The sequence below is a fragment of the Chelonoidis abingdonii genome, chromosome 1 (genome assembly GCF_003597395.2).
Source record: "Chelonoidis abingdonii isolate Lonesome George chromosome 1, CheloAbing_2.0, whole genome shotgun sequence".
NCBI lineage: Eukaryota > Metazoa > Chordata > Testudines > Testudinidae > Chelonoidis > Chelonoidis abingdonii.
The window spans coordinates 62,218,939-62,241,831 of NC_133769.1; the positions used below are offsets into that span (position 1 = coordinate 62,218,939).

A 22,893-nucleotide genomic window follows, 5' to 3' on the forward strand; every position below is an offset into this window, starting at 1 on the left:
TGATCTCCAAGTCACGCCATGCCCGAAACTCAGTCTGACATGGCTCTACCCTCTACTTCTTGAGTCCCTCTTCGAAACAAAACTCTTCCAGAAAGCCTACATATCCTAATCCTCTGCTTTCATCTGACATTCTGGCTTTGAGACAATGCCATTATCTAGCAAATAGCAGCAGCTGGAGCACCAGGCCCTTAAATCCCCACCGGGACTCTGGCTAGGGTGACCAGACATCGTGACTGTACCGATATTTACTTGTTTGTCCCACGCGGTCGTGAGGGAAATTGTCCCAATATTTTGCACTCTGGCGCAAAGGCGGAGGCGGCTCATGCCCCCAACTCAGCCCTGGCCCCACCTCGACTCTGCCCCCTCCCTGCCCCACTGGATCCCTCCTCAAATCCCCACCCTGGCCCCACCTCTTCCCCAAGCATACTGCATTCCTCCTCCTTCCCCTCCCTCCCAGGCTTGCGTGAATCAGCTGTAGGGCAGCACAAGCACCGGGAGTGGGGGAGAGAAGCAGGACTCGGCAGCCCGCTCAGGGGAGGCGGAGGTGAGCTGGTGCGGTGGGGGGGGCGGGGAGCTGACAGTGGGTGCTCAGACCCCACCAATTTTTCATATGCCACTAGCTTTTTTTTTTTTTCCCCCTTCTTCCTCCCCCCTCCCCCGTTTCCCTTTTGCTCCACCAGCGACAGGTGTCTCTCATCTGGTCATCCTAGCTCTGGCAGCTGGGCTCAGGCGGTGATTTAAAGCGCCCTGGGCTCCCTGTAGCAGCTGGAGCACCGGGCCCTTTACATCACCGCCGGGGAAGCCAGTCCAATCCAGCATGATATACCAGCATACCAAACCTGATATAACTCAGTCTCACCTATAAAGCGGTGAGATTTTCTGGCTCTTGAGGAATGCGTTATAGCGAAGTAGAGGTGTATTTGTAAAGATAACCTTTGGAATGTGAACTGATCCATGCCTTTGCTATTGCAAGGTGGCAAAGAGGTGGGTTCCTGCCAGTTTGTTGCCCTGGAGCCCCCTGACACTTATCCTCTTCAGACAATCATCTTTGATGATTTTGTACTACTGCTTTAGGCATTTATTAAGATTCTCTCATTAAGACATAGCCCAAGATGCATCAAATTGCCCCTACACATTGCCCATTACACTATATTTGAGCAACTCTGGAGCTGGACAAACTATTCTGTGTGTTTTCTTAAATTTGTGTAATTTCATTTGAGAATAAAGATCTTGGAGCATAATGGCCATTGTCTTAAAACAAATATTTAACTCACATTTCCATCTCTATTTAAGAAATGGACATAGAGTAGTAGCATAAGATCATCTTCAAACATTCAAAGGAGGTTACTTAGATTAGAGACATAGTTCAGCAAAGCACTTAAGCACACGATTTACTTTAAGCACATGATAAATCTCACTGGAATTAGTTAGTAGGACTACCCGGGCATTTAAAGTCAGGCATGTTTAAGTATGCTGTATTTCAACGAATCAGGACCTGGATGAGACAATGCAAATTCTAATACCTGAAGAGCATTGTTCAGGTATTCCATCTAGGCAATCAGTAACACAAATACCTTGAAATTACATGAACTTTTGATTGATTGTCATGTGGTTTTTAACACAGAAGCAAGGATGAAAACAGCTAGCGAGTAAACCATCCAGTAATCTTCAAGAGAAGCCATTTTTCATTCTTCCCAGTAATGGGACCTGGCCCTTAAAAATTAATTTTAGCCAGAAGAATTAAACCAACTAACACTGATCAATCTATGCGTTTTTAACCAATTTAAACAAAAAACTTCTTACAGATAAGAAACAGCTTTTCTTCTCCATTTTTAAGAGTTAAAAGGCTAGCTAAAAGATAAATATCTTTTTAGATTAGATGGCTAGGTTGATAGCATCGAAGGCCCCAAGCACTCTAAAATCCCCATATGCAGAGAACTCTGTTATACTTTTGTCCACTGACACGCTTAAAATACCAGAGAATGTGGCAAAATTCAGATTGCCAACACATAGTTAGGTCCTATCTACATCACATAAATGGAGCAATTGCTTTAACCATCTCAAGAAAAAACCATGTTGTAACTGGTTCCCTTGTCATCTGAATGTGTAATCCAAAAAGGACTTAAGTACACTGCCCACTGATGAGACTTTGGTGATAACTAAAAGTCAGAATCAATGGCAATGAGGCAAGATAGCAGAAAAACATCTAATATGTGCAAAGATGAACCTTGGCTCCTCTTAGTCAAAGCTTAATCTCCATACTGATGTCAAGTTATTTTTAAATTTCACAAAAGTCATTCACTGGGCCTGATAAAGACTGAAACCTAAAGACTACACAGGCTAGATAAGCAATGAATGAAAAACACCGTTATAGAACTCATTTTGATCCATCACAGCTTTCTAGAATTTTTCTCTCTCTGAATATACGTTTATAAAGGTGGGCAACTGAGACAATATTTTAAAAAAATTGAGTGCTGCAAAATTTTTTGATTGCAATCAAAATAGAATCATTTTACATTTTTCCAACGCAGCAATTGATTTTGGCTTTTAGGTTAACAAAACCATTACTAACAATTGCCCTATAACACAAAATATTAATAATTAGACAAATTTTAGAGCAGCTGACCAGAAAGTAGAACTCTCAACTTGATCTGGGCCAAGAAAGTTGGAATAGTTTTGTCAACCAACTTTAAATTTAAACCTTCCGAACTCTGTGATCAGAGAGAGAGATATGACTAAAAATAACAACATGCACACGATAGTACAAATCAGCAAAAGTAATTTCCCAAAAGTAAGCAAGATGTATAAAAATAAAATGTTTGTATTTAAATTCAATTTCAGTGCATTCGGTTAACTGATCTAAAGCTCTTACTTTAACACTACTACTATCCGGAATGCAAGGGATTTTGTTTTAATAGTGAATATTGTCAAGCATACTGGTAATGAGGCAATCTGTGGACGCACAATCTTTCAGCTCTGGGTCATGCATTCAAAGTAATTGCAGTCTGAAGGCTGTCTGATGAGCTTTAGAAAAATGACCATGTGGTTTCAGTCTAGTGCCTAGTAAAAACAAGTGGCTACATCACAAGGACTTCCATCAATACTGACACCTGACTGAGCTATCACAAAGCTCAGAATTGAATGGCCATGGTATTTAAAGTGTTGAACCTCCTCCTAAAGGTAGCTTTCCCAGAACATGGTTGAAGAATGTTTTTAATATACTGGTCTGACAAACTGTATAGCTGATGCAGTCCATGCTGAATCTACCCTATGGATATAACAAATATTTCACTCTCTAGAGTTGTCTATATGGCACTTTTCACAAGTTCTATATTAGAAGAAATATTATTCCACTTGAATCAAGTATTTTCTCATTCCTGCCAATGCTACAGAGATACTAAAGACATAGAAAAGTCTACAAATTACTTCACATATTTTGTCAGAACTTTTAATTTTCCAGTCTAGCTTTAGACAAACTTGATTTTTGTTTGGTACAGGTCAGTGATTTACAATGGTTGTTACAAGAAATTTTCCATCTGAACTCGTCAGCTCTGTACCAAAAAAGATTTTAAAAAAATAATCTAAGCTTACTACTTAAAGAATTTCACTAAGATTTCAGACTTCACTATTTTAAGATATTCTAATTGGAGTCTTTCAAGTTATATGGAATACACATTTCAGAATGTGTTGTTTCCTTATTGTGAGAGACAATAGCCCTTATACAACATATCAATGGCTTGTAAGTCCCTGAAAGACCCTTCACATTTTTGGGTCTTAGCATATAAATCTGATGTTGATGTATTTCTTCTTCCCTTCCCCCCTCCCCCCCGGCCCCTTTTTTTTTTTTGGAAGCTCCAATCTATTTGTAAGTTAGGTATTATCGCGTTTAAGGCAAAAAATACCCCCAGTACTCATACCATAAAGGTCTTTTGCGGGTCCCAAAGCCATGATACTGCCTTTTTATTCCTTGAGGTACTGAGGATGACCTATCTGGTGACGATCACACTGTAACAACTAGTTGGTATTCAATTGTCTCTAACTAAAGATCCAGTTGTCAATATTTGATAATCTTCAAAAAAATCAGATGTTTGCCGAGTTTGCAATTTCACCAGAGCTTCTCTTAGAGAGGTACTGAACCAGAAGTTATTTCAGACATATCATATAAGAAGAGGTCCCCTACCACTTGTGTAAGTAATATCACATTACTTTTTCAAGCACATGAATTATTATACCGGTGCTGAGCGCATATCTCCACATCCTAAAGTTCCCTGTTGTACAGGTCCATTTGTGTTTGGTTAGGTAATTCCTTCCTCCTGAACGCTCTATGAGATGTTATGAACTCGAAACATCGTGTCACCCATGTCTACATAACTATCATAGTTAGTATCTGCTCGGAATAAAGTTAACCAACTAGATAATCATCCATTGACCCTATAAGGCCTTAGAGCTGGATTCATGCATGGATTTAAGTGACTTTTAAAAGTTACCTAGTTTTTGCCGTTTTACATCAAGTTCACTCCACTTAGTACAACTGAGCATTAAAAAAGTCATGGCAAGCCGGCTATGTTGTTACTGCGAAAGTTAGCTCAATCAACACTCATTACTTCTCTCAGTACACCTACTCGGTCCCACTGAGAAAAAAAAAAAAAGAAACAAAAAAACACAATTGGCGCGGTTGGCACATCTTACTGCAGTAAGCTGCGCTATTTTATGAATTCTTTTCCAGTGAACTGCAGGAAAACTTATCTGCCTTTCTGGGCATGGCGGGAAGGGAAAATGTAGGAACACACTGGAGGACTAGAAGCACTTGAGCGTTGCTAACCTGCATCCACACAACAGAGTGATTGTGTTAGCTGGCAAATTGTATTCCCTTTAGTTTTAACCTATGCACCACCTCACTCATTTACCAGGAGTGATCTCCCCAGGATTAATATGACACTATCAGTTTAGTCGACTTTAGGTTGCTATGTAGAACAAGAACCAGAAGTACAGTATTTAGGTGACTCAAAACAAAAACTTATTTAAATTTTATTCAAAGATGTCCCTAACTGTTGAGGCATTTAGCATTCGCTTCTAAGCTTGACAGAATAGCAAATAAGTGATCAACAACCAGCAATAATTAAAACATAACTTGCTTTTTCCCCAGAATTGCAAAATTTTGTAGCATGAAACTATCACAAGTTTTAAAAACAGTCCTATGTTAGTTGTAACTGGCTTTACAAGCATTTGAGGAATGCAAATAAGGAAACATCTAAAATATTTTAGTTCTAGGGATAGATAAATGAAACTATATTACTATGTATAGCCAGTGTAAATATTTGTGGTAATTTAGTTGTTAAATCCAGTATACCCAAAAAATGTTTACATTGTATTGAGTTAACATTACATATTTAATAATTAAATTCTAGTGACTAGAAGTATGTTAGTTTTGGATTACCCAAATTTGCAGGAAACTAGGGACTGAATTGATGTAGAGCTCATTTTTTCTCCTGTAGAAAAATAAATTATATTGTATGTGTGATCTGAAGAGTCAGAAACAACCAAGAGTAGGTCAGAAGTCAGTTCTATTTTTGCTTAAACCAAGGGTCTCAAACACGCAGCCCACGGAACTCTTCTGTGCAGCCCACCAAGCTCCCTGTGCCCCCCCGCCCCTCTGCCTACCTCCAAGCCAGGGGTGTGCAAACTACAACCCGTGGGCTGATTCCGGCCCACAGGATTTCCACTTGTGGCATCGCGAGCCCCGCACCACCCCTCCTGTGCCCAACTCCCTGCCCTGAGCTCTTGCTACACCCCACACTCCTCCTGCACCCTAACTCCCTGCCCTGAGCCCCCTGCCGCACCCTGCACCCAACTCCCTGCTTCTCCCACCGACACACCTTCTGCTGCTCGCAGAGGTGTTTTTTATGCCAATGGGAGAGCTCTCTCCTGTAAGCATAGAGTGTCTTCTCCAGATGCGCTGTAGCAGCGCACCTGTATCAGTACTGCTGCACCACTGCCGCACTGTACTTATAGACATACCCTCTGTGGAATTCACTCTGTAGAATTTTATGGTTCCAGAACTGTACTAACAGTTGCTAGGGAGGAGAAGTTTCCACTGCTTCGAAGAGAGATCCTGGGCCATTATAGTCTGGCAAGGAAAGAAAAGCGTATCAAGGCACCCTATGCAGCATTCCTAAAAGACTTGTTGAACAAGCTGGCTAGCTTTTGTGCACATCTTGTAAGAAATATAATCAAATCAAGCTTCAGAAGGATAACGCCCCTTTAGGTAAATTCACACGCCCTTTTTTCTGCTATTGAGAGTCAGAACCAAGACTAAGGAACACAATAGTTGCTTGCATTGGGAAGATTTCACAATCTCCTTTTTCCATGAAAACTAAGATCCTACAGAGTTCATCACAAGTTTGCTTCAAGCAGTCTCTGAAAACCATCTTTAAAGAGTTACATCATACTGCTGTATATTGTTCTCTTCCACTGACTTATATACATCAAATTAGCTTAGTTTATAAGATTAGGTTTTTTGGTTTTGTTTTTTTCCCAAAACTGCCAGCACTACAAACTGAATTTAGGATGGGTGAGTGAGATTCTGTGGCCTGCATTATCCAGGAGGTCAGACTAGATAATCATAATGGTCCCTTCTGACCTTAAAGTCTATGAGAAAAAAAGTCAAGCACTACTCTGTTTCTTTCTTTATCTCTAACAAAAATTATGCCATTAGACTGATACATGTGTTGATGTGTGATAATGATACATTGTACATTCTTTTATAAACCTACCAACCAGCTACAGCCATCCACTGCTGCAAAGAGTATGTTCATTCATATACTAGTTTATTTAATGAAGTTGTGACCCTCTGCGCCATTAACAATCCCTAGTTTATGAGGGGTCTTTTGGGGGAAAAACCTTAGGGGCAAGAGAATTTTTTTCCCTGAACCATGAAATACCATTTTCTAGCTTTCTTTTCTGACTACCCATTCCAACAGAGGATTACATAATAGGCTCTACAAATCAGTCTTACACTGATAGTGGAATGCACTAGATGGCTTAATAGGTCTCTTCCATTTCTAATTCCAATGATTCTCTACAGTAGTCATGAGATATATGGTAAACATTAGTAACTTTAATTCAGCTCCACTGAGCATACTCGGGAGTTTCCTGACATCATACATAGGTATGGCGTGGGCTTCAAAGCAGAATGGCAACAAGCCAGCTCCCAAGAAATACCTTCAGTGCATGGCAGCTGAAACACTTTTAAGAGGTACTTAAAAATTAAAAAACACCACAGAACACAGTACACAAATCAAATCTAATAAAAAGATTTCTCCATGTTTGGCCAGGTGGGTAAACGAAACTAAGCTAGTGATCCATGAGTGTGGGACAAATATCCAGTTGTGGCTAGATTAATTAATTTTAATCAAAAAATTCTTTTCACAGCTGCAGAAGGATAATTTTAGGTTCCTCTGAGCTAGAGTTTAATTTCCATGGAAAGGGGTTGAGGATGCTTTAGGATAAATTCTCAACTTTGCATACATTTTGAAACAAAGATAGAAAAGATTTCTAATGCTTTATTATGCAAAGATTTCTAATCTCATGGTAAATAGACTCTTAAAAAGAAGGACACTTAATAGTTAAATGTATATTTGAGACGCAATACAATAATTAAACTATAGAATGATGTGTCACTGTAAAAAAAAAAAGCATCAACACTAATGTAATATGAAAGTAGATAGTGTGTTTAAATTCAGTAGTTATTTGTCAGACACCATCTGCTTTTTCTTTCATTCTTTTCTGATTCTGATCTGTAGAAAAACCACATCAGTATCAAATGTCACCTAATTCTTATTCAAACAGAGCAGTGCAGACACAGCGGCTGCACCAGCTGACTTAGCTGACCTAGGATCAGAGTAAAAACAAACCCCCTATAAATCACCAGACGTAAGCAATTGAACAGTGATCAATTTAATTGAACAGCTTCCCAAAATGTACTGTATTGTTTGAACTCTTCAGAGGCCTCTTCTGCAAGGAAGCTTGCAATTTGTATTATGAGTAGGGCTAAACAACACTAGCTTTAACACTAAAAAATCCTGCTCGTAAACCCCTCAGCTAAATACCCATGTTTTAGTATGTAGGTATTGGACAGTTTATGAAAAAAATAATTAAAATGCAGTTAGACATTACTATCTTAAGTATTCTCATTTTATGAAAGCTGATCAAAAGCCATGAACAGAAAAGAAAGCGTAAGTGTTATGCAAGTTTCCCATTGAAATGAAAATCAAGTCATCTCTGTTTTGAGTCCCTTCATTTTAACTTGATATCTGCTTTTCCTGAATGTAAAAATTCTGCCTTTGATCACAGGTGACATACTTTTAGTAATATGATGGTTCATTATAAACATAATTGCATGCAAACTAAACCAAACAAAAGCTTGTTAACATCTGCAATAACAGGAAATAATTCTCTCTCTCCCCCTCTTTCTCACACACTTGATAGACCAAACAAGTCGTAGCAAAATTACTGGCATGTGATTTATTCTGAATCCTAGTCTACATATCATATACGTGTCCTAAAATTAAGGGGTGAAATCCTTGGTCCACTAAAGTCAATGGGAGTTTAGCCATGGACATCAATAGAAGGCAGAATTTCATGCAGGTTACACAAACTTTTGTTTTGAAGGCCTGCATTATACATGTTTTTGCATGCTAGTTACTAGTGTTTGTACAGTGCCTAGCACAACAGAGTCCTGACTGTGGGTGGGGCCTGCAGGCACTACCACAATACAAATTAATACTAATACAGTTTGTCTATATCTTAGGGAAGCATCAAAAACTACTAGGATTAAGTTTAATTTTTCATGTGTACACACACAAGCATCTGTGTACATACACATATATATATTTTTAAATAACCTGATGCAACATAACATAAGCAACTTCCCAACCACAATCTGAGAAACTTCCAATTTGTTTAACTTTAACATCAATGCAAATTTCCACTATTTTTTTCATCTTTACAGTTAGAAAGAGTGCCATCAAAGTCTACTTACAAGGACAGAAGAGTAATATTTGCAGAGACTGGTCCCAGATTAGGTATAGTCTCCAATTCATTATTGTTCAGTTTTCTGTTGAGATCAAAAAAGAAAGTCCGTTGCAACATAAACAAGGAGTGCATACGCTATATATGTTAAATTGCTGAATACCCCCTAAAATTCAAAGTTAATTATAAACTCACTTATTGCAGCACACAGCACTATAAAAGCACATACTTTTGTCTATCAGAGAGCCATCCTTACAGAAAAAAAAACATTATTTTTATACCCAAACAAACACAAATCACTTACATTTCTCGAAGACTATGAAGGTGACTCAAGGAACTGGCCTTGATTGAAGATAATCTGTTGTGACTTAAGTCCCTAGGAGATTACAAAAATAGATGAGATGTCACTTTTGAAATATCAGGAATATTTTTACTAGCTCTCATAATACATATTTAGACTGAACCTGCAATCTAATTAATCACTAAATATATAAAAATCTACAGTATAGTTTTGCTACAGATAAAATTACAATAGAAACTCACTCAAGTATTGTTATGTGAAAACAAGGAAGGTGATTTTAAATGCTTTGACCACTGCCAATAACTAGAAAGAAAGGCCCTTAGTTTGTATGTGGTGTTTTGTGACTGAACAATCCCTTTCATTTTTTAAAAAGGCAATAGCACGAAAAAGTCTTAACATACATGGGAAGCTTCATGTATACACATTGTCAAGGAAACCATGTCATACAGAAAAAAGTGTAGGTAAAGTAGCCTCTTGGCTACTATAAGAGAAATTCACAGATGCAGCTGCACTTGAGTCTTACATTTTAATATAGGCTCAAAAGAATAGGATGTGTTAGTTTCATTTATAGTTTTTAACCAAATAATCTAAAACAACTTGTGAAGCCTAGACACAACAGACAAGGAAGCATGTAAACAGAATTGATGTTTTCATTTGATTTGGAATCCTATTCTCATGTACACAAATTTAATACTGATCATATGTAGTATCAGCAGCTGTAAATAGACAAATAGGACTGAAACCAACCTACATTTAAAAGCTAGTCTATATTCTACTCAGAACTTCAGCATAAAAACTTGTATTTAAGGGAACAACCTTGTGCCATAAAATTCAGCTCTCTTCCATGCCAGACTGAGAACCCAACAGGGCTTCATGTTAGCATGCTTTATTAATCAGAAAGTGCAAAGGATGTCAGTGAAGTTCTACATGTGTCCTCTTGGAATGAGCAGTGTATGCTGCGTCCAGAGACATCAAATGGACTAAGCACCTAAGGAGCTTCATCTTGAAGATGGGAAACCAGTTCAGTTCTAACATTTTCAAAAAAAAAAAAAAAACCTACAAATGTTAGTCTTGTTAGCATGACTGAGCTCTCCTGTAAATGAGGTTGGTCACACTTAAAGTGGAAGATTACTCTGGTTTTTTAAACAGTGAAAGAATTAGCCATCCATCAGAACCTAGATTGAGAAAAATCCATTTATTTTGCATTTAAAAACCACACACATATATTTAATTTGACATCTTCACCTTTTCACTCAAAAACAAATCTTGAAGAAGTCTCCTACAACAAAAAAATAGATTTTAAGAGTGATCTGAATTAAACTTTTTACTGTAAAAGAGAGTTAGTAAGGACTCCCCACCACCACCTCAAACTTAATTCAATATTTGGCTTTGGTCTGTTTGTAGGGATTATGATAAGTATGCAAACAGCAGTCAAAATTCTATGAAGTCATGGCTATTAGAGTCTAATATGTTACTGCTAATCATCATTAGACAAGAATTAGGAATCAGCAATTATTTCAACTAAGAGCTTTCAACATCACTGCTAAAAACCTGCATTTCTTCATTTCATCTGCAAAAGGTTTATTTAAAACATGTTTGCCTAAGGACCCACCAGAGAGTAACAGACGTGAGTAGATTTGTTCTGCTAGAGTTATAACATGTAAAAAAAATTGGCAGAGTCTTTAAACTATAAAAATCCTGCAATTACAACCACTGCTGTGCATGATCACCACACTGGAGCCAGACACTTTCACTCATAGCTCAAGCTCACATCCATATGGAGTCTATCAAGGCAGCCATGAGTGTAACAACTTACATTTTGTTTCAAACAAAATTTGTGTTTTTAATGCTGCAGATACCCACAAATTTTGTATATGGCATCTACTTTTTAAAATATATACCTCTAGAAACTCCACATTGATTCACTTACAACAGTTTTTAAAATAGGAGATAAAAGTAACAACAAAAACAGTCAATTCGGAGCCTTCTCTCTCAAAGACACGTGTATTTTTTTTGTTTAACATTACACACAATAAAAGCAAAAAGCAGTTAATAAGGCCACAGTTTCAATTTTAATCTTTTTTTTTTTTAGAAATGTTATGGGGAAGTTTGTTCCTTGCAGGTGAAGTATAAGTGAAGACAGAACTTTTGAATGTGAATCAACTACAGTTAGAAAATTAGCAATTAGAAAAAGTATTTTAGGTGAAATTTAAATCTATAGTTTCTCATAAACCCTAGGTGTAAAAATGTAAGATAGACTTTAAAAAAAAAAAAAAAAAAACACAACCCCACAAAATCTAACTACTGCCTTTGAATTAAAACCCACTAAGAAAATGAGGTGCAAGTGGACTGGTTTTTTGGTTTGTTTTTTTATTTCCACTTAGAAATAGGAGTGGGAAACACTAAATACTAACATTGCAAAATATTTTCCATTTTTGATTCTCTCCTTCACGCTAAAACCATATTAAATGGCGAAAGAAAAACTCTCCTATGGTTACTTTTACTACTGGAATTCTAAGAGTCATGAAAGATGTAATGGGGACTGAATTCAGAGACTTTATAGACACCAAATTTACATTTCAGAAATTCTTACTAGACAGTAGAAACTATAATTCCACTCTTCACTTAAAAATTTATACTGCAACAGAACAGTAATGCTTATGTGCTGCAGTGTTTCAAGCCTCTTTGGCCCTGTCCTTTAAGAACCTGTTTTACGAAAGAAAATTATTCATATTTAGTTACTTTTGCATTAACAATCTTTCATACTAGGCTTCTTCATTGGAAAGATGAACTGCAACTTTAAAGTGTTAATATTTATGTAATGAAAAACCAAAGGAAAGGCCTAATACAGAAGAGGTGGTACCTCTCCATTTTCACACACTATATAAATACAATTTTTAGACCCTAACTTAATTTACAACACTTAGTTGCAATTATCATCTTCTTCCTTAGAGAACTCAGAAACCTGAGCCTCAAGTGCAATTTTAAAATGCAAATCCAGCAACAGCTTCTTAATCAATCCCACTGGGGCCTTTAGAGCTGCTAATTCAGCAGAAATCAGGAAAGTTAAAAAACAAAACAGCTACAGCCTGGCTTTTTAAGACACTGATCCAAAGTGACTCATAAATCAGCTTGCTATGTTAAAGTTTTAGTCTGGAAAATATTGAAAAACAGCTGTGAAAACCATAAGGAGTTTTTTTTTTCTCAGGCAATTCTGGTAAAGAACTAGAGGATTTATAAAATGTAAATACTAAGAACGCAGTACAAACACTAGCTGAAACCATCTTTTAGATGCTCCCTTCTGTTTCATTGACAGCTTTGGCATTCCGAGGTGAACCTGGTAAGACATATTCTAAAATTCCAATGAGAATTTAAAAATAACGAAAGCATTGGCAAGTATTTGCTTTCCCTCCCCCATTTCTGGCTTTGAAACATTAATTCTAACAAAGCAACATTCTTTCAATCTCAAAACACATATGCTAGAAGTAAACTGAAATCTATCTTTAAGGATATTTATATACAAAGCCATTACAAATATCTATCAGTTTTCTGTTTTCAATGGACTTCAATTAAATTATGTGAAGATGGCACTAAGGAATATGATTCACTTTACTTTAAAATCCCCAGTAAAGCTGGTCAGAGTCCTCTATTTACACTACATTTCATGAGGCTGCTTCTGTATCAATGGAGCAACTGCAACTTTGACAGCATAGTAACAGAATGCAAACACTCAACCTTCAGACAGTGAAGCTCATTTTCTTAATTTCACTGTCTGTAGTCATAAGGTCTGCTCTGATCCAGCATTTTTTGCACAACATTCAATTAATTTTGTGAGAAGTTAAATGAGACTGGACCGAGCCATCACTTCATAATGCTATATATCAGTAGACTTTTTGGAGGCATTGGGGGATAGGGAGACAGAAGTGGAGAGAAAAGCATTCAATATGGGCTTAGTCCTGAAGTTCTAACTTATGCAAGAACTCCCACTGAACCACAAGGGTCTGGAGAATTAGGTCTAATGGATATTACAATCTCTTCTAATGGGGCTTGGCAGTTTTTGAACTAAATTACTCCCTTTCGAGATTATATACATTTTCTTCTATTTGTCAACAAAATACACAAAGTCTGTTACTATTTGTAAGTAAATAGTTTGCAGTAACGATCACCACATTAACTCAAACTCAATTTTCAGTTTCAGGTAACCAATAATCTTGCACCTTGAGCAGTCAAAATTCCAAATACTGAACAGGAGGAGGTTCTGCACTCTTATTAAGGGGAAGAGAAGAAAGAAAGAAACAAGAGTACTTCTAAGGGTACTTCTAAGGAATTTGACACAAACAAAAGAAACATTTACACAAAAGCAGCCAAACCACATGGTTTGGTGACACCTACAAAGATGTACTCCTGTTAATTTAAGACCAAATGACACAGCTGTCCAATGAGTGATCACAGCAGGATGTCTTACAACAGGCCCAGTATTTATTTATACAAATGGAACTTATTTTCTCTCACTTCTTTAAAGGAATGTGAACTTACATAAAAACAATTTACACTTCTAATTGTGCTAACCAGAAAACTCTAATTTATTTTAGTGCTTATTACTAAAATAATTGCAAAAGACAACACATTTGGTTATTTATGTTAACACAACATATATTTTTAAGACAACATTTAGAAATAAGTTCCAGTTAAAGGTTCTATGCTTTCCCCTTGGTTTTAGTTTGTTGTAATGTTAAATTCAAACATCAAGTTAACAGCACTATGGTAAAGGAATGCTAATATTCTAACATATTAACAAGTTTTGTCAAAAGATTTATTTTATCTTATAGAGACAACTCAAAAGAACCAGAAGGATCAACATTCAATAGGTAGAACAATAAATTGTTCAATATGTATATAATTGAAACATCTTAACCATACCAACCAAAAGGAAAATTTAAGTTTCTTTTCTCTCTCAGATGCTGTCCAATGCTACTCATGGAAATATTCACCTCCCAAAGTCATTCATATGTTCAGTTCCATATGTTGTCAATACACCCATCTATGTTTCATGAGTAAAGAAGCATGACCTCCAGATGAGGCAATTGAACAGAATTAGTCAAAACTAATTGAAAGCCTTCCTGTTTACATTAAAGTTTTTATCTCTGTTTTTGAAATTTAATAGAAAATTAATAAGACAAATATAGAAGTCATATGAAAAGAAATTAAGAATCAATGTAAAAAAGGTTCCAGATTGTATCATTTTTTCTTCCTTTTAAGAAATGTCAAAAACTTATGATTTGTTCAAAAATGTTCATTACTAAAATTATATATTCTAAATATGACACTTTAATATTTGTTACTAAGTAGTCTTCAAGTTTTTCTTGCTAAAATAACTAATAAGCTGTCGTCTTAATACATTTCTTAAAACTACTAGAGAAAAAAAAGATCAATAGGAAAGATGATATAAATTCCACACTAGCTAATATAGCAATTTGATACTACCAACAAAAAATACATTTTTGCAAAGCATAGTGTAACTGTAAAGAATGTTCATTAGATAATGTCACTAGAATGCACTTTTTTGTCTGGAAACAGAAGTATGCAACTTTTCTGGGCCCAACTATTTTCAATGTCTATCAGCAATCAGGTATCAGAGGGGTAGCCATGTTAGTCTGGATCTGTAAAAGCAGCAAAGAATCCTGTGGCACCTCACAGACTAATAAACGTTTCGAAGCATGAGCTTTCCTGGGTGAATACATGACATGTATCTGATGAAGTGGTTATTCACCCAGGAAAGCTCATGCTCCGAAACGTCTGTTAGTCTATAAGGTGCTACAGGATTCTTTGCTATTAGCAATCAGTTTTCTTATAGAAGGTTTTTTTTTTCCTGGTGTTTTTTTTAACTTAAAACAGAAATAGACATTCAATCTTAGCATCTCTCTTCTTCCCCAGCCCTCCCTCCAATATAACCCCCTAGATTTCAGTTTAGTATCAGTTTTATTTCATCCTCTTGGCAGGATATCAGACTCTGCCCCAACTTGCGAAAGAACAAGTCACTTCCAATAGCTCTAGTCCCGCATTATTCGCCTCTATAAAAAAATTTCTCCATCACTAAAACACTCAGCCCCTTGCAGCGCCCTGTAAGTGACAAAGGGGCCTTACACCCCTTCTCCTTTGGGGAATTTTGTGATTGGGACCATTCCCCCTCGTCCCGAGTCCCGTGCCCCCAAGTCAACAGTACTGCGTAGGAGGAGGCCGGAGGGGCGATGGATAAGGAAGGCAGCGGTCACGTGCGGGGTGAGACGCTCCCCTGGATGACCCATGCCCTGGCTGAGCCGATATTTGATGGGCAGGGGCTGCAGCCGGGGCGCTGGGGACGCCACTCACTACGGATGTGGAGGGCGGGAGGCAGCTCCCCTCCCCCCGCAGCTGTAGGGCCAGACCCTCCAAATCCAGCCCAGAAACAAGTCCCCGAGCTGAGAGGGACTCGGGGGCTGCTGCGCTGCCGCACCCTGCCGGAGCCTGGAGCGGTAACGGAGCGGGCTGGGGTCCCCCCCCCCGGCTATGTCCAGCCCCCCACCCGGCGCAGAAGCCGTGCTGGGGTCCCCCTGCCGCCCCGCCGGATACTCACAGCTGCACCACACCTTGCGGGAGCCGCTCGGGCACCCGGCTCAGCTTGAGGCGGCTGCAGTCCAGCAGGTCCCCGAAGCAGCGGCACGGAGCCGGGCACGAGGGGGAGCCGGGGCCGGCCGGCGGGCCGAGCTCCCCGCCAGGCGCCGAGCAGCAGCAGCAGCCCAGCGCGGCAGCGCGGAGCGGGCAGCTCATGGCCGGGCTGCTCTCTGGCCGCGCCCCGCTCTCGCCCACGCGCCCGGGCGCAACCTGCGCTCTCAGGCGGGCGGCAGGTCGCTCATGCCCGGGCCGCAGGAGAGAAGCAGACAGCGCCCAGCCCGCTGCAATCACCACCAGCCCAGTCCCAGCAGCACCACACAACGTTCCGCCTCTCCCCTGAGCCGGCCGCCCCCGGGACCACTGACAACAACAGCCTGCGGACGGGGGACTAGCCCACGAGGGGCCAAGCAGTGGGGAGTGAATCCGGAAGGGGGGGAAAGGTGTGCCATGAGCCACGGGGCTGTAGCGCCGGCCAGGCACTGTTCAATAACTTAGCAAAGTCAGCCGCCAATCGTTTTGTATTCACCTGAACCAACCATTCCCTCACCTGCTCCCCCCCCCTTGTGTGAAGAAGCCGGCAATCCCAACCTTGCTCCCAACCCCGGGAATGTATTACCTACCCTTTGTTCTTGGCGTAGACCCAGAGGGCCCCCCCCCATGCGGAGATACAAAAAAGATAAAAGGCTGCCGGATAATGGCAGAGGAAGGGTATTATCGATAATGGGGCCAGATGCTTAGCCCCTGCTAAGACCACTCTGCACCCTTCCAGGGCTTTATACACCCCTTGAGGATTTTCCACCAGCAAAGGATGAATCCGGTACACCACACCCTTCAGTCCTCAGTAGCAAGGGGTCCTGTGCATGGAAGGACATGCAACGGCATACTGGGACCTTTCAGATATTACACCAACTGGCACTTAGAGCAATTCTGAGGGCTCCAGCTTAATGCCAGAGTCAAACCATTCTCCACAAGCTCAGAGAACTTAAAAGGTGATGACAGGTTAGCTTTGGTCGCTCCAGGTTCCAGCATAGCTGGGCCAGAACAGTGATCAGACTCCAAATTCTTCGCTTCAGTTCACGTTCAGTTGATGTACGTGGAAATGAGTCAGGGACAATATTTTCCCCATCTCTTTCCCAAGACTGAGGTAGCCTATATATTATAAGTCAATATTAATTATTGCTCAGAAGTCCCACATACCCTGATTCTACAATGGAATCTATTATACCACATTCCATGGCCTGGAAGCAGAGTGCCAAGCAACTCCAGGTTGGGGACCTCATGTAAATTATATGCTTCTCTAGCACTCACCTGAGGAATAATATTCACCAGAACATACAGTTGCCACCTCAGGAGCTGATTGCAGTTTTGCTGCTAGGAAACCAAGTGGGTCTTGTATGCTTGGTGGCTCCACTGCACAGCTGGGTAGGGCCAAGATTTGGCTCATTGTCTTATTGTTTCTGCCCCCACCTATTCTACAAAAAACAAGTGGGGAAACCATTTTTAGTCTCATTTGGAAAAATACTTTCTGTTGGCATGTTTTTGATGCCATTATGAATGGGGCATAAATGTGTTAAAATGGTGGTTAAAAACTATTTTCTAATACAGAGATCGGCAACCTTTAGCACGTGGCCCATCAGGGAAATTCGCTGGTGGGACGGGACGGTTTGTTTACCTGGAGTGTTTGCAGGTTTGGCCAATCGTAGTTCCCACTGGCGATGATTCGCTGTTCCAGGCCAATGGGGGCTGCGGGAAGCGGCACGAGCTGAGGGATGTGCTGGCCACTGCTTCCCGTAGCCCCCATTGGCCTGGAACGGTGAACCGCAGCCAGTGGGAGCTGCGATTGGCTGAACCTGCGGACACTGCTGGTAAACAAATCGTCCCATCCCGCAGCACTTAAATCATATAAGCTGAAAACATTTCAGATACAAATTGCTCTCCAGACAGCTGTTTTGGAATGTACCTGGTGTCATGGTAGCCAGCGGAGTCAGTGGAAAAAGGATGACAGGACACCACAGGCAAGACTTTTAAAGCCACTCATCATTGGCCTAATTCTGCTATTGATGTCAATGGTAAAATTTCTATTGACTTAATGGGGCCAGGATTTCACTGCACAGTGTGACACTGGCATATTGACATATAAATACATCCACACATTCCATGGCTAACTACGTAGTTTAGTATTTGTCTCTTCTTCAAAGTAATCTAAATCTTGTTTAAAGAGGAAAATCTTTCTCTCCATCACAGTGAATTATCAAATGCATGTATTGAAAAACAACATTGAATATGAACAGTTCGGTAGCACACTTTACTACAGTTCTCAGAATGAACAGCAAGTGCTTCTTTGTTTGGAATATGCGAGCTTGTCTTATCTTGAGTGTTGGCAAGGGCAGTGACTCAGAGATAAGTAGTAGCAGAAGTGTTAAGCTGGCAGTTTTAACATCCAAGAGGAAAAATAAAAGCAAAACATTCTGTACTTATTTTATCATAACACTGAATGATATATTTTGTGTAAGTGTGAACTGGTGAAAAGGAAAAGAGATAGCTGAACAGAGGAAGTAAAGCACAAAAAACAGCTTAAAACACTGCAGAGGGCAAGTGTTACTATTTTATGTAACAATTGTTTAGTGTCTTTTCTGAGTCGTTAAGCATAATTTTAAAAAACTCTATTTCAGTGCACAGTCTTAAGAAAACTTTATAGGGTCGAAGTGTTAAATAATGCATGAAATGTCTTTAATTTTCCAAATTTCTTTACCTTCTAATTTAATTATTCAGTTGGATTTTTAGTGGACTCTACTTTTTTCTTAATGCTCAATAAAGCAATTTAAAATTTAGCACATTGTGTATTTTCTTAGCAGAGTTGTTGTAGCCGTGTTTGTCTCTCTCGTGGTATGAATTGTAAAATTAAGTAATAATATCTAGCTTTTATATGGCACATTTCATTAGTGGATCTCAAAGCCCTTGCATTTATTAATACAGAGCCTACTGCAAACCTCTGTTCTCATAAGTAGTTCCTACTCTTTAGTAGTCCCTAGAGCCAGTTCAGCCAGTGCTGTCAAACCTGCAAGAGCCTAGGACTCCACCAATGGGGGCACAGAGTTCTCTCACCAATGCTAGTTTCATGTTTACTGCTCAGAGTATAGCGCTCTGCACATGAGTAAATAAAAGAGAGGTGGGTTCATGGTTCACTTTAGTGATAGCTCTGATTGCAGTACATCCAAGTCTCTTCTTCTTGTCTAACAAGATAGATCTATTCCCCCCAGCTGAGATCCAGTTTCAGGTGCTATGCCCTTCCTCAATCTGCTCTGGCACAGCGTACAGGAGTCTGGGGTAGGTTGGAGCAGGGGAAAGAAAGTTGCATAGTGACTCTTGGGTCTTGTACCTAGGAAGTCAAATGGCTTTGCAGGGGATCCCAAGTTTCTTTGTACAGACCATGATAATTTTATTTAAGTCTGAATAAGTGTTTGCAGGCTCAAGTGCTTAATTTGTATTTCTTGAAAGGTCTATTAACTTTTAGGCAGACTAACATCTACAAAGTATTTAAGTAAAATTTTATAGATAGCATTAATTAATTTAAATTAAGATACTGCTTTAACATAAACATAAATCAGACAGATGTCAGATATTTTCCTCTTATTAATACTAAACAAAACCAAGTTAAAATTTTTGCCTTTCACTGAATTAGGGCTATCCTCTGTTGCAATTGACATATATTTTACATGACTAATAATGGTTGATTCGCATCTAAATTGAACTGTTCAGTCCATTTTCAAAGGACTCTTTACTGCATCATCACAAGCATAGTTATAGCTGCTGGGATTTATGTCAGAACATCAAAAAGAATTACCAGTCACATCCACCAAAGGTTATGTCCTATATGGGAAAACATGCATGGCCGTCTCCAGCTTTTTTGCCATCCCAAACGGCAAAGAAAAAAAAACGATTGACCTGCAGCTGAAGTGCCACCGAAGGAAGAGAGGGACTGACGGACCCGCCACCGAATTGCCACTGCCGCCCCAATAATGGACGGAGTACCTCCCCTTTCTATTGGCCTCCCCAGGCACCTGCTTCCTTCACTGGTGTCTGGAGTCAGCTCTGTGTGTGTGTGTATATACATATATAAAAGGACTCACGGCACAAATTTCCAAGGATGCACATGCATGCTGACTGCACACATGGCCAAAAGAATATTGGCCCAACACAAGGAATAAAAAAGTTAACGCTCTCCTCTTACTCTTATCATGTGACTAGGCCTGGCCTCTCATGGATCCTGAAAGATCTGCCTTCTTAGGGGTGGATTTTCCAAAGGGAGTAAACTCTATATCCTTAATGTAATTGAGGAAGAGAATCTTTGTAGCGAAATTCTCACAGCAGTTTCTTTGCAGAAAGCCCTTTCTGGTGGCTTTTAAAACAGAAAGGACAATTTAGGGCTGGTTAGTAGAACTGTTTGGTGTACATGACAGAGAACTCACACCCTGAAGAGTACTACACTCCTTATCTTGAGTTTCCCTCTCTCATGGCTACTTAAGTTGTATGTAAAAAAACCCAGGAGTTCAGATTTAAAATTTTTATTAAAGTGAATGTTTGAAATGAAATACACAGGTTGAGAGGGAAGGTACTGTACATCTGGGTTCAGGCTTGGGTTATGGGGGGTTACAGATATAATTTGCAAGGATGAAAAGATACATACATATCACATAACTGGTGTAGACCCAGAGTGGAGTGTAAGGGTTTTTAAAGTGTCAGTGGACAAGTGGAAAGCTAAAGCAACTCCTTCTGTGGCCACAACTGGGGGAGAAAGAGCCCAGCACAGTCCACATGCTGCTTCTGTTTAAAAACAAAAACATGCATGTATTCTTGTGGGTGGAGATGGAGATCTTTCACATACACAAAATAGCTTGCAGCAGACAGTGGAAACTGTTTGCCCCAGGCACCTGTCTGGAAACTAGAGACTCTCAGCAGAATGCCTTGTTGAACATAGACTTCTCCCTCTCCTATTCCAGTCCCTCCTGGGGCCCTCAAGATTCCCATTTTATTGAATCTTACTGTGGGAAATGACTGGAATTAAAAGGGTAATTCTCCCCCCATGGATATACGAATATCAACTGATACTAGTTTTAGTTTATAATAGCACTAAAACCTGATGACCATTTACTGCAGTTCCTGTGAATACTCATTGCAATTTCACATGCCTTTGAGGAAAAACAATAAACGTTCTTAAATAATTTCCTAGTACTGTAATTGTGAATCTCTTTCTGGTGTATCATAAGTCCATAGTGTATATCCCAAAGTGCATGTAAAAGTCTCCTTTTTGGTAGTAATTATACTTGACTGTGTGCTCCAAGACACAAACCATGAAAACCAAATTATGCATAATTTGAGTGCATATTACTCATTACAACCAGCAAAAAGCTGGAAAGTTGTGCCTAGAGCAGAAAATGTTCAGCTTTTATAGAATTCATCCAAATGCAGAGTATTTGCCTCAATTACAAATAAACTTGAATCCTAAGGCAATCCACATGTAGTAATGATTGTTAATGTCTTCAAGTCATGTCCTGCATGTGGCTAAGTGGGAAGTTAAAGGCATGAATGGAAGGTTAATTAAACAATCAACATTTACAATTGTGTAACTTCAAAGAAGAAAAAAAAGTTTCATTTTAGAAATCTTTAAAGAGCACTCAAGTTGAAATGTAGTCAATTTAAATAAAAATAAGTTAAAAGTAGTTGCAGGTAGGTGCTGCCATAATATTGATAATAAATAAATATGTTAATAATATGCCTACCCCTCACACACCAATTTCTTTTTTATAACATTTTATTATTTTTATAAGTGTGTTGCTTTGTGAAAGACCACAAAAACTACAGGAGAAATAGATTGACTGACAGTGAAAACAGTAGTGCTGATTAGACTATGCTTATATCTCTTTCTCTAATCTCTTAAAGTTAGAGTAATCTTAAATGCTATTTGTAATAGTAGCAGGTAAAATTTTCACAGAAGTGAAATGTGAAATCTTCACAGAAGTGTGATTTTTTTCTAAGTTGACAGTGTTCCTTAAACAGGTAGTTTTGTTGTAAAAAGTCTACAATGATAAAAAAAATTCCATAAGGGATACTTATTAAATATATTACAAAAATAAATAATGCCACATTATCCACTTTTACCTGTTATTAATGTATCACCCATGTATATAATATACACAAACAGTAAAAGATACTGAATAGATATGGTTAGATATAGTCTGTATATATAAATTAGTGACATTATGTATTGATAATGCCCTTCTGACCATCTCACCTGTACAATAATCTATCTTCCTTGAGACTTATTCTACCATTTCAGACACCTGAGCTGCTTGAAACACTTGAAATATTTTATCTATTAGTTTATTTTATTAAAGTCAATCTGTGGAGAAGTGTTTTCTACTTTTAACCCTAATTTTTCAGTTTCTCCCTGTAGCCGGGCGTGACCAGGGCTCAACCCTCCTTCAGGGAGGGGAGGGGAGCCACGCCCGCTCACCACACTCCGGTTGAGTGAAGCAAGCGAGGCCACACACAGTCCGAGCTCAGGCCCTTCAGCGGGGGCGGAGCAGTTAAGGCCACAGTATATAGTTGAGCCCGGGCCCTTGGGTAGGGCGGGGCAACACACAGTTTGAGCTCAGGTCCTTCAGCAGGGGCTGAGCAGGTAAGACAACCACTGTAGGTGGTCTCCTTGGGCAAAGGAAGGGGGGAGTCTGCCACCCTTAAAGGGGTTGCAGGGGGAACGCAGGCCCTCCCACTCCACTGCGTTCCAACCCGGGGCCTAGCAGCGGTCAACGCTGCTGATGGTCAGTGGGGGATCCTGACCGAAACACACTGACACGGGCTCAGGCGAGTCTGCAGCCAGACGGGAGTCAGCTGCCCCCGGGCCACTTCCA

The 22,893-nt window shown here is 39.5% G+C and overlaps 1 protein-coding gene across 3 annotated transcripts in view; it reads right to left on the reverse strand.

Moving 5' to 3' along the window:
* Positions 1 to 16,313, reverse strand: part of LRIG3 (leucine rich repeats and immunoglobulin like domains 3) — a 47,889-nt gene extending 31,576 nt beyond the window's left edge. For 2 of the 3 annotated variants that reach the window (XM_075066004.1, XM_075066009.1), the window contains exons 1-3: positions 15,945 to 16,256; positions 9,335 to 9,406; positions 9,041 to 9,115 (exon numbers count right to left, since the gene is read on the reverse strand). In XM_075066004.1, the coding sequence (XP_074922105.1) occupies positions 9,041 to 9,115; positions 9,335 to 9,406; positions 15,945 to 16,138 (341 nt within the window). In that variant the 5' untranslated portion in view covers positions 16,139 to 16,256. Of the gene's footprint in view, positions 1 to 9,040; positions 9,116 to 9,334; positions 9,407 to 15,944 lie in introns of all 3 variants that reach the window. The other variant, XM_032795256.2, reaches the window with a different exon arrangement.
* Between the last annotated feature and the right edge of the window lie 6,580 nt (positions 16,314 to 22,893).